At 39.9% G+C, this 16,543-nt stretch overlaps 1 protein-coding gene across 1 annotated transcript; it reads left to right on the top strand.

Moving 5' to 3' along the window:
* The first annotated feature begins 4,759 nt into the window (after positions 1 to 4,759).
* Positions 4,760 to 15,672, top strand: atg4da (autophagy related 4D, cysteine peptidase a). Its single transcript, XM_083922375.1, has 11 exons — positions 4,760 to 5,063; positions 6,533 to 6,800; positions 6,938 to 7,021; positions 7,759 to 7,932; positions 8,493 to 8,844; positions 8,935 to 8,999; positions 9,137 to 9,288; positions 9,380 to 9,458; positions 11,715 to 11,791; positions 12,009 to 12,128; positions 13,876 to 15,672. Exons 2-11 carry the CDS (start codon positions 6,584 to 6,586, stop codon positions 14,053 to 14,055), a joined length of 1,500 nt encoding a protein of 499 aa, XP_083778501.1. The 5' UTR covers positions 4,760 to 5,063; positions 6,533 to 6,583; the 3' UTR covers positions 14,056 to 15,672.
* The last annotated feature ends 871 nt before the right edge of the window (positions 15,673 to 16,543 follow it).

The raw sequence follows: 16,543 nt of genomic DNA, 5'->3' as shown, positions 1-16,543 counted from the left end.
TGCAGAGGAAAGCATGTGACAGAGCTCAGGCTCAGCGCTTATCTCCCCTTCGCAGGAGGGCCACCACAGCCCCCTTCTCCCTCTGCCTCTGACTCCAGCCCGCACACAAACACACGTACACTCACACACATTGCCACAGGAGGCGCCAATGTCGGCAGCTGATTTTCATGCATTTCAATCCATAGTAAAGAAATGTGTGAGAATGTGTGTGTCTTTTCAAGGGGTAATAACATTCAGCAAGGGTCATGACAGAAACCAGGCTGAAAATAAACAGGCAGCAGCACTTAGGATCCATTAATGGTTACATGCTTTGCTGTAAATCACACAGGCACAGTGATGATAACTTCTGTAGGTAAAGCATATAGAAATAAATTGTAAGCACATAATAATGAACTTGTGTTGTTTTGAGGCAACACAGTTAAAGCAGGCAGTCATGGATGTAGCATATCGTATTGTGTTTGTTAAAGGGCTCTATAGCTAAGGTAGGGTTTGTGGATATGGGCATGGCACAGTGTATCACAATGAACCTGTTGCTGTAGAAACAAGGTTATCTGCAGTATTAATGACTGTGTTAGGTTGTTAGGTACTACAAGCTAGGTAGTCAAGATTGATTCATGTAAAGCTCATATTTTGCTATGATTGAGGTGGTGAATCAGTAATCTCAGCAAGAGTACTGAGATATAACGTATTAACTGGAAAAACAAGTTGTGCTCTTCTGCCACTGGTCAAATTCATCTCCTCAGTACTTAATTCTCAGTAACTATCCAGTGTACATAATCTTATGCAAATCATTTACAGCTGCCTGACAACTGTTGACACTATAATGTTATTTGCTGATTTACACAAGAAAGTTAAACCATTTTTGATAAGTTGTGTCACTGTCTGACAGTTATTTGATTTAAACGACTTTGATTCTTCTAAGCTCCACAAATGTAAACTGATTCAACCAACAACAGCAACTTCACACAAAGGCAGAAGCTCAAAGACAGGAATTTATTTTCTAGTCCCAAATGGAAAAAAGTCTAAAGTTTGTCCTCCATCTGCTTTGCGTGAGGCTCCTACTGTACAGCTGCTCGGGGCAGTTGCTTGTTGTGGTTCATCAGCTGGCAACATTGATTTGTTTTATTTTTCTACTACTAAAACTGAAGTGAAGTGATTAAAAGCTATGTGGAGCTAAAAGGTTTAAGGGATAACATAGAACGAGCAGGTCATTACTGCAAATTAGAACGACAACAGGGTGACGCATCAATCTGATGGGATTTAATTCACAATAATGACCTGCTCTCTATACATTATCCAGCACGACTACTTACTAGAGAAATCAGTAATTTGACACAAAATATTGATATTAAAATGATTTTATTGAAATGGTCCTCCAGAGTCTATGATCAGGACTGCGTCCACAGCAACGAAAATGCCGCAATTGACCAATACAAATTGGATATTTAACAAAGCCTGCACAGCTTCAAGCTGATATTTGTGGTATTGGCCAACCTTTTAACATAACGAGTCATTAACATTAAACAACATGTCTTAATGCATCTTTAATGCAATATAGATTGATTTTAATCGTTTTAAAAGGACGCTGTTAGCAATATCTCACAATGTTTGAGGGTGTACACATGATTTTACAGCCCCCGTTAAAATGTACCATGCAGCACATCCACCAACCAGTGTTTTATTTGGCATTGTACTCTACTGCCCTCTAGTGGTTCAAAACATCCACCGTTTTTATAATCTGCTGGAGTGAGAGCTTCAGTTAAGGAGTCACCACCACTAAAATACTGCAGAACGGATGTTATTAGCCATATAGGGTTACTGAATATGCATTTTTGTTTCTGATGATAAAACATTTGCAGTAAGTGTCAAATGATCACTTGAAACATGAATTTATTCCTTTGTTCTGTTGTTGTGTCCTTAACGTGACTGTTAATTATATCTTCTGGAATAGGGATTAACATTTTTAATATAATACACTGTCTTATATATTCTACTGATAGGCGTTCTTTTATATCTTGATGTACTAAATGATTCATCAGGTCAGCGCTGATCACCTGATTAAGAAAACTGTAATGTAATCTTATACCGCTATTATGCCCACTTTCAGGCCTTTTCCCAATCAGTGGTGTCAATACTAGTGTTACATGTTTGACAATTTCTTTTTTGTTTTTGTGATTGACAAGGAGAGTAGTATAAATGCACTTTATTTTATGGAGGGGGGGCGCGATGTTATGGTATTGTTTGTAAGTTACTTTAAAGGAAAGGAAATATACTGTGTACAAATATGGATTCTACAAATGAACACAAAAGTCTGAGTAAAAAAACATTCCACAGTTCTCTGTTCACTGAAAGTGTATTTATTTGTACCATGGGGCATTTTTGTTTGTGATAGATGTGATTCAAATGCAGACACCTGAAGTGCAGTATGTGGAATAAAATTCTGAGATTTGTTCCAAAACCGGCCACCTGTTACCCTTTTGTGATTATAATCTGTAATCAAAAAAATATGCTGCAGCAACCCTTATACTATCTTATAATAGTAAACACTTTTAAACGTATGTGTCATAGCAGATGTAACTAATAATGCTGATTATGGCTCTATTCAATTCAGGTTTATCTGTTCCAGGATCCAGTCCATTATGGCTCACTCACATGGTTTTTCACCCTTTTTTTTCCTGTTATAACAAGTCGATACATCACATGTGAAAAAGCCTGAATGAGGTAATTTTGAACTTGTCTTTTTTATTCAACGTTAATCAAAATATTGTTGCACCAATAACTCATGAATGAATTCATCTTTTTGTATCATTATACAGAATGTACAACCAAACTTTGTTCAACTTGTCGTGGTGTATGAAAAATAAGACAGAAAATAAGTTACAGACAATTTAAAAGGCACACATAAATCAACAAAAAGAAAGTAGCAGCAGTCAGTGCCTGGGCAACAGAAAGGTGTCAGTACAACTTAAAATAATAATACGTAATGTAAAGTAATAGCAGCATATACAGTGCCTATAGATAGTCATGATACCCTTTTGAAAATACTGTAGTCAATTCTTTTGTTTTACAGCCTGAAATGATAATACATAAAAAAAAAATATATTGTTACAGCTTCACATTTTGCCTTACAACATCCAAGTGATGTTTTTTCTTTTCAAAATTTCTGAAAAATAATTTAAAAAAATGAAAAACTAGAATAGTATTGTTGTAAAAGTGATGAGTCCCCAGATTTAATACTTTGTGGAGGCACCATTTGCTTTAATTACAGCCATCAGTCTGTTTGGATATGTCTCTTCTAGCTTTGTGCACCTAGACTGGGAAATCTTTCCACATTCTTCCTGCAGAACTGTTCGAGTTCACTCAAATTCTGTGGTGAGCGGCGATGGACTGCACTCTTCAAGTCCATCCACAGAAGTTCTGTAGGTAGCAGGTCAGGGCTCTGACTGGGCCCCTCTAGGACATGCACCTTCCCGTCCTAGCCATTGTGTTTGTTTTTTTATGGTGGTGTGTTTTGGGTCGTTGTCATGCTGAAGGTGAACCACCTGCCCATTTTCAAGTGTCTAACAGAGGGCTGCAGGTTTTCCTCAACAATTTGGGTGTAGTTGGCAGCATCTATTTTCTTTCAATCCTGACCAATTGCCCAGTTCCTGCTGAAGAGAAACAAGCCAACAACATAATGCTGCCACCACCATGCACTCACTGTAGGTATGGTGTGTTTTGGGTGGTGTGCTGTGTTTGGTTTCTGCCAAACATAGAGTTTGGAGTTCAGCTCAATCCTCAGTTTTGATCCCATCTGACGATATAATCTTTTGCCACATGGCATCAGAATCTTCAATATGTTTTTTGTTTTTTCTACAAGACTCAGCGTGACATTTTTTTCAGAGGAGGCTTCTTTCTTGCCACCCTGGCATACATGTAGAACTTGTGAAATTGTTGTCACATGCATAGATCGGCCACTCTCTGCCATTAAGACTTTAAGCTTCCCTGATCAATCTTTTCCTGGCTCGTTCATCCAGTTTGGAGGGGCGGCATCTTTCCAACCATGGTGAATTATTTGTGTTACCATGCACTACTAGGAGTGGAATCCACAAGGAACAGATGATTTTATTCCGAAGTAATAAAAAAAACACCACAGTTGATGTCAGGCCAAGTAACTTGGTGTGTAATCTGGAAGGTGATTGGTTATACCTGAGGATGGTTATAATGGTTATTTTAAAGAAGCCTCCAATCACTTTTGCAACACTGATTTTCTAGTTGTTGTTTTTTTTAAATTCATTTTCAGAAATTTTGAAAAAAAAAAAATCACTTGAATTTTGTGAGGAAAAATATGTAAATTACGCTGGAAAAATAGAAAACAGAAAGAGTGATAGATAGATAGATAGATAGATAGATAGATAGATAGATAGATAGATAGATAGATAGATAGATAGGTCGATAGATAGATAGATAGATAGATAGATAGATAGATAGATAGATAGATAGATAGATAGATAGATAGATAGATAGATAGGTCGATAGATAGATAGATAGATAGATAGATAGATAGATAGATAGATGTTGTAAACTATACATATAATAACATACATATCATTCATCTATTTACTATCATGTGATCCCATTACATAACACTGCTAACGTCTATTACTCGAATATTATCCAATCAGCTTTCTCACAGTGATGACGTCAACCAATGGCGTTGAGTCAGGGAAGGACAACAGGAAGTTGATGTCCTCTGCTGCTGCTGTCAAAGAGAGACACCGGAGCGGTGGCTGGTTAAAGGGACTATGTACTAGGTTGTTTCCACCACAGTTTGTACAAATTAGCTTTTTATTCGTTCAGTGGGGGTACGCTAACCGTGCTGACAAAAGCCGTGTTTTGTTGAGAAGTCATAAATATGTTTTGGTGAGTCCGGCTTGAATGCTAACGCCGGAAGCTAACGTAAAGTAGCTAGTACAATACATTTACCTTCGGAGCCTGCAATCGTGGATGTAGACAGAGGGAAGTCGCTGAAATGAGTCAAAATACTACAAGATATCGACCTTATTAACCGGCTTCTACACCAGGTACGTAAGTTAACTAGTTTTTAGCTAAGTTGGTGAATCTTTAATGTTAACGGCTGTTTAAAGGGGCTGTGACGTCACTTGAACGGAAGGAAAATATCAATTTTGCATTGACATCCCAGGACCAAACGAATGCATTGACATTGCAGTGAATATTTCTGGTCATACATTTGTAGTGCTTACATTACCTGTGTTGTGACTGTCCTGCGATCACTACTTGCTTTAGTTAAGTCAACTATATCAGTTTCTGAGTAATCGAAAATTCGTTTCTCTCCGACCCACGGTGCAATAAGTAAAAAAAAAGTAACAAAAGAAATAATATATATAATAAATAAATTCTAAATAGAGCAAAAAGTATATACAATATGTGCAATATACAGCAAACTACATAAATTGACAATGTACTATATAAAAGGACAAAGTGCAGTATAACAAACTAAATGTCAATTAAAAGGCGCTGATAAAAGTCAAAGAGTGTTCTTGAGAGTCTTTAATAAGTAAAGTGGCCGGTGCTGTTCATGATGGGGGGTTCAAAGTCCAGGGTTCTTGGGGGCAAAGGGGAGGATGTTGAACTTCCTTCCTGCCTGGTGGATGAAGCTGTTTGCCTGGTGGATGAAGCTGTTAGCCAGTCTGGTGGAAAAGGCTTGGAGGCTCCGGTACCTTTTCCCAGGTGGTAGGAGGCTGAAGAGGCTGTGTGAGGGGTGGCTGTGGTTGGACACCAGTGAATGAGGTGTATAACAGCTTGATCTGCAGTGAGGAATGATGACTTCCACTATAATCAGATGACTTTCACAGTCGCTGAAAAAAGCCTGACGTGCCAGTTGTCAAATGCTAATCATATGATGGGGTTTTTTTTCCAACATAAATGTGGAATGAAACTAACTTACTCATCAGTTTCAGAGCAGGCTGTGAAAGTCCGTAGTTGAAGACGGATGTCTTAAGTTGACACTGACTATGTTGCATTTATTTATATTTTTCAGGAAGTGAGGCCTTGCCTTATGGCTTAAAGACTGGTTGCAGTACCGTTTTTCTTTACAATCATGTGTTTTTTTTTAAACTTCATTCGCAGCTGTGGTAATGTGGTTGACAAAATAATCCTGACTTAAGGTTTACGACGTACTAGCTTTTTTTCTGGGGCTTCCAACTTGGGGTGCAAGTAAAAAATTATATTCATTTTCGATCAGTTTGCAGAGGATTAATCTGCCCCACAGAGCTTTACAATCAAGGAAGAAACATCAGGAAGATCAACAGAGTAGGATCCCTCTTCCAGGGCCGACAGACGTGCATTATATGTTCTTTTCAGTAGACAGATGTAGGAATGAGGAAAAAGAAATACTGTATAAGCCAAACCCATATTATTGAGCAAATATAAAGTGTATGTTAAAGAGTTTCAGGTAGGATAAAAAAGGGTTTGGAGTTAAGACAGTGAACTCCTGGCAATAATTTACCGCCTTTCTTTTTACACTTACCAGATCTGTGTTGCAATGAGGAGCAGCACAGCTCAGTTCTGAGGGCTCAGAGGCATGAACTCCATTTCCCCCAGTGCAGTACAGTACGTAGGGGGAGTGATGCAGGATGAGCTGGTGGAGAGCCGGAGGCAGCAGCCCCTGGAGCGGCAGGGAAGTTTTGGTCTCAGGCCGTCACAGACTCCAGATCATGGTAGAGAGACAACCGGAGAGCCCGACGAGATTGACAAGCTGAAAGCCAAACTGATGTCAGCGTGGAACAACGTCAAATATGGTTTGTACTTAGTCTAATTTGTATTTTATGGTCAACATGTAGCAGAACAACATGACAAACATATGTAAAAGCCTAATTCATCCTTGTTGATTGGCTAATTTGCCAACTTCCTTTTTTATTGGCTCCTCTTTCTGTAGGTTGGACTGTTAAGTCTAAAACCTCCTTCAACAAGATATCACCAGTCACTGTCCTGGGACACTCCTATCTGCTCAATAGTGAAGGTAAGATCTAAATACATAAAATATATGTTCATAATCTTAAGTTTGATACCTTTCTTATCACATGTGTCAGTAGATGATGTTTTATTCTACAGAAAGAGATCAGGGACCTGTTCTATAAAGCAAGTTCACCAAATAAGCCAGGCTTATTTCTGTTATTCTAAGGTCCCAGGCACTGCAGTGATTGGTTAACCACAATGGTGTAAATAATTTTCCTTTTGAAAGGTTGCTGGGTTACTTCAGAAAACAATAAGCAGCTGATCCCCACCCAAAAAAAGTTCCCCCCTAACTTTTATTTGTTCTCCTGGCAAATGAACATGAGAAAAAAAATTCAAAAACAGTTAGAATAAACATTGACATGGAAAACTTGTACTGCAGGTCACGTCAGTATTTCACTACTGTGAGAGCCGTTTGGAGGCAATCCAAGCTAGCTTTGTTTTCAACATTTCACATACAGCTCCTTTTTAAAGTTAACTTTGCATTCGCTCAGCCTTATTCAGTGTATCACAACGTCATACAGAATCACGTATTATCATGCCATCTCGGAGGAAGCGAAATAATCTTGTGTAACCCTTGCTCATGAGAGCCAGGAACATTTATCTTAGCCTCCAAATGTCCAGAGAGAAACAAACCAATGGTAAAGGACTTTGGTTAATTACCATGCAACCTTCATCTTTCTTCAACAGACATAATGTAAGAGTTCTCTTTCTTTTTCTGTCTCCTCCTCCGCCTCCTCTCAGACGAGGTGGAGCGGTTTCGTCTGGCTTTTGCGTCCAGGATTTGGCTGACCTACAGGAGGGAGTTCCCTCCACTGGAGGGCTCCACCTTGACCACGGACTGTGGCTGGGGCTGTATGCTGCGCAGTGGGCAGATGCTGCTAGCACAGGGGCTCCTGGTCCATTTGATGCCCAGAGGTTTGTCTCTCTCACAGTTACACACGGTTTTAATTTCATGCACAGAAAATATAGGTACATTTACATTGAAGGAGCACTATGTGTGAGCCATTCAGGACCTTTTTAAAAGGCTGGCTGATCAGGTTTTTTCAGTGAAATCAATCTCTTAGTAGTGTGACACGTATTCAATCTCTCTGCTGAAAGTAACAACTCTACACTGAAAGGACTTCAGTGAATATATTGTCTTGAGAAAGATAATGGGACAGCACTTTTTTCATTAGATATTTGAAAATATTAACGTCATTTCCATCCATTTCATCAACCTTAGATCGGACCCCTTTCACCGTGTCTAATTCCTGTGTTGTTCTTCCCACTGTCTTTCTTTCCTACAAGTTTTTATTTATTTAGATTCACTCATTGGTGTTTACTGCTGTTTATCTTTTTTTTCATTGTGTCCATGCTGATTAGTATGCCATTCAAAAGATGTCTACTCTCTGATTGTTTGAAGCTATTGACTGAAGAAATTAAATAAAAACTGGCTGCACTTGGTTGCTAAGTGGCATGCCTTCTTTTTTCCATAGATTGGGCTTGGCCAGATGCTCAGCAGCTAACTGATGTGGACTTTGAGGTGTTCAGACCACGTTCCCCAGCCCGGGCTGGAGGGGTCCCCATCCCTTCCTTTGGCTCTCCGCGAGGATCCAACACCCCTGAAAATTCCCTGACGAGTGATCAGGCACCCAACTGTAGCCAGAAGAAAAGACCTGAGTCTGTAAGGGACAGGCAGGCAGAGCCCATTCACCATAAGCTGGTTACTTGGTTCGGGGATCAACCCCAAGCACCCTTTGGGCTTCACCAGCTGGTGGAAATTGGCAGAAGTTCGGGGAAGAAGGCTGGTGACTGGTATGGCCCCTCTATAGTGGCACACATACTACGGTAAGGGCGTTGGAAGAGATTTACTTTTTTCTAAAATGAGTTACACCCTTAAGCATTGACTGGAGTTATCTTTTTTTTTTTTTTTTTCAGGAAAGCGGTAGTCAGAACCTCTGTGCTCCACAATATGGCTGTATATGTGGCTCAGGATTGTACAGGTGAGATTTACAAACTCGATATCTATTGAATTTATTTATCATTCCCTGTGACAGTCCAGTATTGTATTGCTTTGCTCCAACATGTATTCATCTGTAAATATCTAAAGATACATTTTTCATGTTTCTGTGCACTGCAGTGTACAAAGAGGATGTGGTGCATCTGTGTGACCTGACACTAAGCCAGACCCCCTCTGATCCATCCAGCGAAGCTTGGAGGTCTGTCATCATACTGGTGCCTGTACGGCTTGGAGGGGAGGCCCTCAACCCGTCCTACATCGAATGTGTCAAGGTCTGAATATTCTGTTTTCACACCATCTATTCATGTCTGTGCTCACTGGAGTCATTTGATGCAGAACTTACGTTCTCTCTTTTATTTCCAGAACATCCTAAAGCTGGATTGTTGTATCGGAATAATCGGTGGCAAACCGAAGCATTCACTTTACTTCATTGGCTTCCAAGGTGAGAACTTTTTCTTTTTTTGAGATGAAGGGAAGAAAAGGATTTAAGAACAATATCCTTATTTGTGACTTATTGGTTAACATTGTGGCCATGTATTCTCCGGTCAGGGCAGGCCCTGTCTGTTCAGAGTCTACATGTTCTATCCATTTTCCTCCGGTTTCCTACCATCACCTCCCACCCCCTGGGCGCTGCAAAAGGGGAGGGTTGCGTAAGGAAGGGTTCCCGGTGAAAAATCATGCCAGATCATAATATCAGATTTCCATATACCAGCTAGATGTGGCAATCCCTAACTGAAGCAACTGAAATAAGAGCAATATCTTTATTCAGAGGAAGGACCAGTAATTCTTTGGGTACAGAATTCAAGAGTCATGACCACAGAGAAGGAAGCATTTTGACATAACTTTCTCATAAAGAAACTGTTTTCGTAGTAGTATTATCAAAACATAGTATAACTTTGTTGCACTCTTACTACTCCTCCCTTCAGTCTTGTCACACCTGTTTGTCTCATGGTTGACTCACCTGTCTGCAGTGTGCACCGTGAGTTGCTGTGGGGTAAACCACAAATGACTGTAGCTGTGTTTGTATAGTGACTGTTGTTGTGGAAAGATTTTAGAGCTGATGAACTTGGAGACATAAAGGTCCGGGAGACTTGATGACTTACGCTGAAATGTTTACTGGTACTCGACCAAGGAGAATTTCGATTAAGAAGTACAAGTCAACCACGGTGAAGTGTTGCATAGTGCCATCCAAACTCTGAAGGTTCCCGTCTTCTTGAAGGACTGCTAAAACTCATGATGGACATACAAGTTTAAGAATAACAAAATATGAATATTTCCTACCCATCTACGTATGTAACGATTTTATGGGAGTTTAAACACAAGTTATGTTTAAGTCATGTTGCAGTCATCCCAGGGCCCATTCAACACATTAAGGTCAGACAATCTGATGAGAGTTCACTCTATCATATGTTGCTGTGTGTCGTGTTCAGTGTTTGTATCTCCTGTTTCTGGGACACTCTGTATGTGTTTAGTGTTACTCCTTGTGTTCTTGAAGGAGACTTATCAATGAAACTGTTTTCACACAGGGAGACAGAGATTTGAGCTATTGCTCTGAACGAGACAAGTCATGGCCTGCTGCTGTTATGTTGGTCGTTGACCCAACTGACCTGAGATACAACCGTCTCAGTTTTGCTCAGCATGAGATTGTAAACATTTTTTCCATATCACCTATTTTTGTAATAGTCAGAGCTCTTCTGTTCTTTGGTATTTATGAGTACTCTCTACCACTTTTTCTAGACGTGCATCTTTGCCACGACACCAATCTTTGAATCGGTGATGCACGATGGTGATACGGTGTTAGCTGCTTAGAGTTTCCTAACCATGAGTTAAAATGACTAACTTAAAACAATTATATAAATTTTATTTTTTTAATAACAGTAACATTACGGGGGGAAAAACACTATGGTCATAAAGACATGTATAAAGACGTTATGAAAGAAAAAGTGACCTTTTTGAAAAGTGACATGTATGTATAAGCATAGTAATACAATTCAAAATTTCATGATATCCAAAAACAAATGGGAGCTGATGGAATTTCTTGTTTATCAGGACTCCTTTTTTCCTTTGTTATGCTGCGTTCACTTGTAATCGGAAAACGGGAACTTCTAACTTCTGAGTCGGGCTTGTAGTATGGGAGGAAGTGTGATAGTAACAGGTAGGTCACACAGATAGGTGTGATAGTGTGTGTGTATGGATACAAGAGGGTAACATATAGGGGATGGACCGGAAGTAGAGAGGTGAATGTGTGTCAATTCAGTCTACAAAGGAGAAAAAAAAAAGTCAACACGGTGACCATGAACATGACAAGATGGGGGGCTCTGGAAGAACAGGCTCACCTGCAATTACATCTTAACGCCGCTAGAAACAAGATATCTCAGTTCTTACAGAGTACATCTTTAAAGAGACGGGTGCTAAAACAGAGCGTTTCAGACAGAGAGTGAATACAGATATATTCAGATGCTTGGTATTAGGAAATTACTGGATTTTTTTGTTTTAGTTTTAACATTAAAGCATGTGTGAACCTGAAAATGAGCGTAACATTGGACCCTTTTAAAGGAAATGCAACTTATAGCTCTTGGTATTAGCATCACCACACAACCATGGCTGGTCAACTGATGCATACTGTTGCAGGTGGTAATTTTATACTTTAAGACAGTGTTTTAATAACTCTTCCTGACTTCTCCTTTATTTCTGCCAGATGAGCAACTGCTGTATCTGGACCCTCACTTCTGCCAGCCTGTGGTGGATGTCTCACAAGACAACTTCTCACTGGAGGTTGGTTTCATTGTCTTCATCTCTCTCCCTACATTTTTATCAATGCTTTATCACTCTGGTCTGTCTTTGTCTCTCTCTTTTATCAGATCATATTGCACCCACGTGACTTTCAAGCTCAGTAGTGTTTGTACTTTACAAACTGTTGAAGATAACTTGATGTCCTGTCATGAACTTGTATTGACCTTGCATTGTATAACCTCCTTCTCGATCTCTGTAGTCGTTCCACTGTAGCTCTCCCAAGAAGATGCCCTTCAATCGCATGGATCCCAGCTGTACCATCGGCTTTTATGCCAAGAACAAGAAGGACTTTGAGAGTCTTTGTTCTGCTGTTAGTGTGGTGAGTTTTTACACCCTCCTGCCACTATCTGACTTTGTATGATGGCATTTAATTCAATTCAATTTTTCAATTCAATTTTATTTATAGTGCCAAATCATAACAAAAGTTATCTCAGGACACTTTACAGTGTAGGTAAAGTGTCCTGAGATGCGTGCGTGCGTGCGTGCGTGCGTGCGTGCGTGCGTGCGTGCGTGCGTGCTTGCGTGCGTGCGTGCGTGCGTGCGTGTGTGCGCAAGAAGAAGAATTCCTTTTATTGAAGGTAATATACAACTTCTGCTTTTCACTCTGTTATTAATTTATACAGGTTACACACACACAGGCCCGAAATACACACACGCACAAACAGGACCTATATACATACAATTAATGGAGAGATGTCAGAGCGAGGGAGCTGCCAATAGCTCAGCGCCCCCAGCAGTTGGGGGTTCGGTGCCTTACTCAACAGCACCTTGGCAGTGCCCAGGAGATGAACTGGCACCTCTCCAGCCACCAGTCCACACTCCATTCATGGTCCACAAAGGGACTCGAACCGGCGACCCTCTGGTTCCCAGCTGAGTCAAGCTTGGCTTCCAAACTACTTGTGATGTCACAAATCATGCTCGTAGGCCCGCCCCTTATTTAGATTTTCAATGAGCACAGAGAATTTTCCCACTTTCTGCAGATTAATGTGAAAACATCCTTTAAATGTCAAACTCTGCACGTGTATCATTCTGCACAGTGAAGCTCAAACATTCAACAGTAGCAGCAAGAAGAAAAACATTTTTTCAGTGGAGGGGGACTTTAATTTCCTACTTTTTTAAAGGATAGGTGCAGAAATTTTAGATTAATCGCAGAGGTTAACTCAAAAATGCTACACACCCCTACAGATCCCAAGTCTGGCCATAGGCTATAGATACTTGCATGATACTATTTAAAATATATAAAAAATTTGCTGGCTGGGAATAGAGAGAGAGTAACCCACATGAGCTGGGGGAAGCACGGCCTGCAGCCCATTCAATGTAGCTGGACCCAAATTTACTTGTTGAAATTTACTCTCAAGGTGTGGTATAAAGTAGGCAGGATTGGGAATAATGAAATTCTACAAGTTATACACTGTCCTTACACTTACTGCAACTGGGCAGCACTTCTTCCTCCTCTGCATGTAGTATTTTAACATGCCGTTCTAAAACAAGAGACATACAAACAATATTTCCTGAATGAAAGTTCAACCCCACCGCCTCTCTCAAACCCGGACATTGGGCAGCCTCGCATGTGCGTGTCAGAGGGCGCCTCAATGCATGGCGATTACACACCGAGCCGTCACAGTAGGGTATTCAGAGAGAGGGAGAGAAAGATCCACAAGCACCCAAAGAGGAATTTAAACCACATAATACACAAAAATGCACACACCAAGTCACTTTATTGCCTCAGGGTCGTAACACTTGGCACTTGATTTGTATTGTATTATTTAAGAAGTTGTATATTTCCTTCTTTTATAACTTGTTCATGGAATATCTTTGACATTGGGTCAAACACAAAACGGGCGATTTGAAGTATACTTATTGTAAAAACAATAGCAAGATACATCGATAATGAAAATAATCGTTCATTGCAGCTTTAGTTTAATTTGGACTCACCAACACTGAAAATGGCTTGAATGGTAGAAATTCTTGTACTCTCTTGACAAAATATTGTCTTGTGTAGTCAGTCTTCTTGTGAGATATTCTGTAGTAGTCATTTTGCTGACTTTATTGTATTGTCGTCCCAGGCCCTGTCGTCATCGAAGGAGAAGTACCCCATCTTTACCTTCGTAGAGGGTCAGAGTCAGGATTACGGACTTGAGGGTCACAGCAGCAATCACAGTGGACCTACAGCCCACATCCTGCCGCCTGGAAAACTGGGCAGGAGTAACAACAGAAGAAACAGTGATGAGTTTGTCTTCCTGTAAGGCACTGAAGAGGATGCTCTCTTAGCTCTAACCTGTAGGGGGCAGAAGAGGACGCCTTATTCCCTCGGCTTAACTGTTGATGGTGCACCTGCACTGGTCAACAGAATTAAAAACTGCGTGGCTTCTGTCATCACCTCTTGTGTGGATGGGTATTTAAGTTAACGGGCATTCAGGGGTACTGCCTGGAGCATTATTTTACTGGGCAACCGCATGATTTCAAAAGGGATCATGGTTGAAAAGGTTTCAAGTATTTGAAGTGTTCTTGATTCACTTTATCAGACTCCCAAAAAGCATCAGAGGCAAGCACTTATGAGTAAAATCAAGTACTTCAAAGTACTCCAAAATACAGTCAACTACTGTGTTTTCGTCGTGGTTGGAACCAGACAGGTGGTCTTCATGATATTTGATTGGCTTATTGGTCAGTTAGAGTGCACAATGCCTGTTGCTGTTCTTGACTTGTATGTTATACCATCTCACGAACATCTTTTTTATTTTTCATTCCTTTAATTTATTTATTAGGTTTTTAGAACATATGTTTGCTTTTAAGTGAGTGTTGGGTCAGTGTAGTTTATTTGTTTTTCTTAAATAAGCGTACTGATGTATTCAGGAGTTTGTCATGTTTAGTTTCACAGAGGTTTCAAATTCTTCCAAGAGCATCTTGAACAGTAAATTCATTCCAGTGTTACAGTCTGAGATGACCAGTGTCTTAATCTCCCATGTTTTGGCGCTCCATTATTGATCAATAAGGCTATAACACTCCGAGAAATCTACTTTTACAGTGCTCCTGAAGAGTTACTCAAGCTCCCAGGTTGGGGGTGGATACAAATGATCCCTTCAGTTGGAAATGGATGTGTACCTTTACCTGGTAAAGTGTGGCTTGTCCCATGAAGCAGGATTATAAAGTTGTTATCTGGTTACATTTGCAAAGTTAAACCCACAACAGCTCTTATTACTTAAGTTCAGGATCTGGGTTTTACTTGGCAAAGTTACAGTCAATCCACCGGCCCAAGCTGGATGGAGTTGTTGCCTTCATGCTTTTTGTTGCAATGTCATTTGTGTTATTATTAGTTTGTCCCTTTTCCATATGAAGGCTACTACTGCAAGTTGCACTACTACTGTTATTTGGTTTGGTGTCCTGATTAAACTTCAAACACTGGAATCACATTTTCCTTGTATCTCAGCGTGCATTTAACGTTTTGAATAGATGCGTTCTACTTACCTGATCACTGCAGAAGAAACACTGACTTTGTATTCTTAGACAAAATGCGATGTTCGTCTTCAGAGGAATGAGTTTCTTTTAACGACAGTTCACTCCTGTTGAAAATTGCCTGGTACGGGAAACCTGTCCTCCATCATTTAACTTTTGAAGCTAACCTGTCCTGTGACCAAGTCTCATGTTCGTTCACTTTAAGCTTGAGTATGGATGTGAAATCTCTTTAACTGAGACAGGGAGGCCTATTAAGAGAATACACAGGCATACTGACGTCCTATTTGTCAGTGATGACCATCTGACGTTTATTTTTATTAGTCACAGGTATGATAGCCATCTTAAGTGGTACATTAAAAGGGTGCTGTGCTAAATGTCATTTTGTGGTTTAACATGATTCAGGTGTTCAACATGGGTTTATTGGTTTTTGAACAAAAGGCTTTGGATTAATTCCATTCCATTTAAAAAGTTTTTGTTCTTAAAGAATTAATGAAAATGGAATGACGTAAAATGATGATGTATGTGAAAATTACAAAAAAGTACACCAAATATTCTCATTCTCAATTCTCATTTCATGCATTGATGTTACAGTGTGAGAGCAAATCTACTGTGTACAGTTGATGTTACATGGAAGATGCAGTAACTCACATCTTTGGTAGGTGTTCTGTGAAAATCATCCTGTACAGAAAACCCATGGGTTCATGCTGCTTTTAGGCCTCATCATCTGCATGTTATGAGAAATCTGACATTATTAGAAAAAAAACTCTTGTGAAGTTAACTGTAAAAATTTATTTTCTGTTGGGTTCAATTCAATTCAATTCAATTTTATTTATAGTGTCAAATCATAACAAAAGTTATCCCAGGACACTTTACAGAGTAGGTAAAGACCACACTCAATGACTTATTTATGATTTACATAGACCCAACAATTCCCCTGTAGAGTACGGTGGCAACGAAAACCTTCCCTATAACAGGCAGGAACGTCAGACAGACCCAGCTCTGTGGAGGACGGACATCTGTCTTGACCGGTTGGGGAGGAAGAAACGGAGAGAGAAAGAGAGAAAAGACACACAGATGGACAGAGAGAGACAGACAGACACACTTCCAGAGATGCAAGCAAAGCCTAACAGGGTTGTTTTTATTACCTCTTTTGTTCAAAAGTTTGTGGCATTTATGATTTCACAGTTATGTAAATAATAAGTGGATCAAAAAACATTGAACAGAACAAAAAAAAGTTAAGGATTTGATGAAAAATATTTATGCAGACTTGTGTCCTTATAC

This window comes from Echiichthys vipera, assembly GCF_963691815.1.
Source record: "Echiichthys vipera genome assembly, chromosome: 2".
NCBI classification, from domain to species: Eukaryota; Metazoa; Chordata; class Actinopteri; order Perciformes; family Trachinidae; genus Echiichthys; species Echiichthys vipera.
This window is presented reverse-complemented; position numbering and strand designations above follow the sequence as displayed.

Bases quoted from the DNA above. Each gene is read 5' to 3' on its own strand.
- atg4da (XM_083922375.1), top strand. From the start codon at position 6,584: ATGAACTCCATTTCCCCCAGTGCAGTACAGTACGTAGGGGGAGTGATG. The intron at 6,801-6,937 runs GTTTGTACTTAG...CTCTTTCTGTAG, and splicing joins GTGGAACAACGTCAAATATG to GTTGGACTGTTAAGTCTAAA. The intron at 7,933-8,492 runs GTTTGTCTCTCT...TTTTTTCCATAG, and splicing joins GGTCCATTTGATGCCCAGAG to ATTGGGCTTGGCCAGATGCT.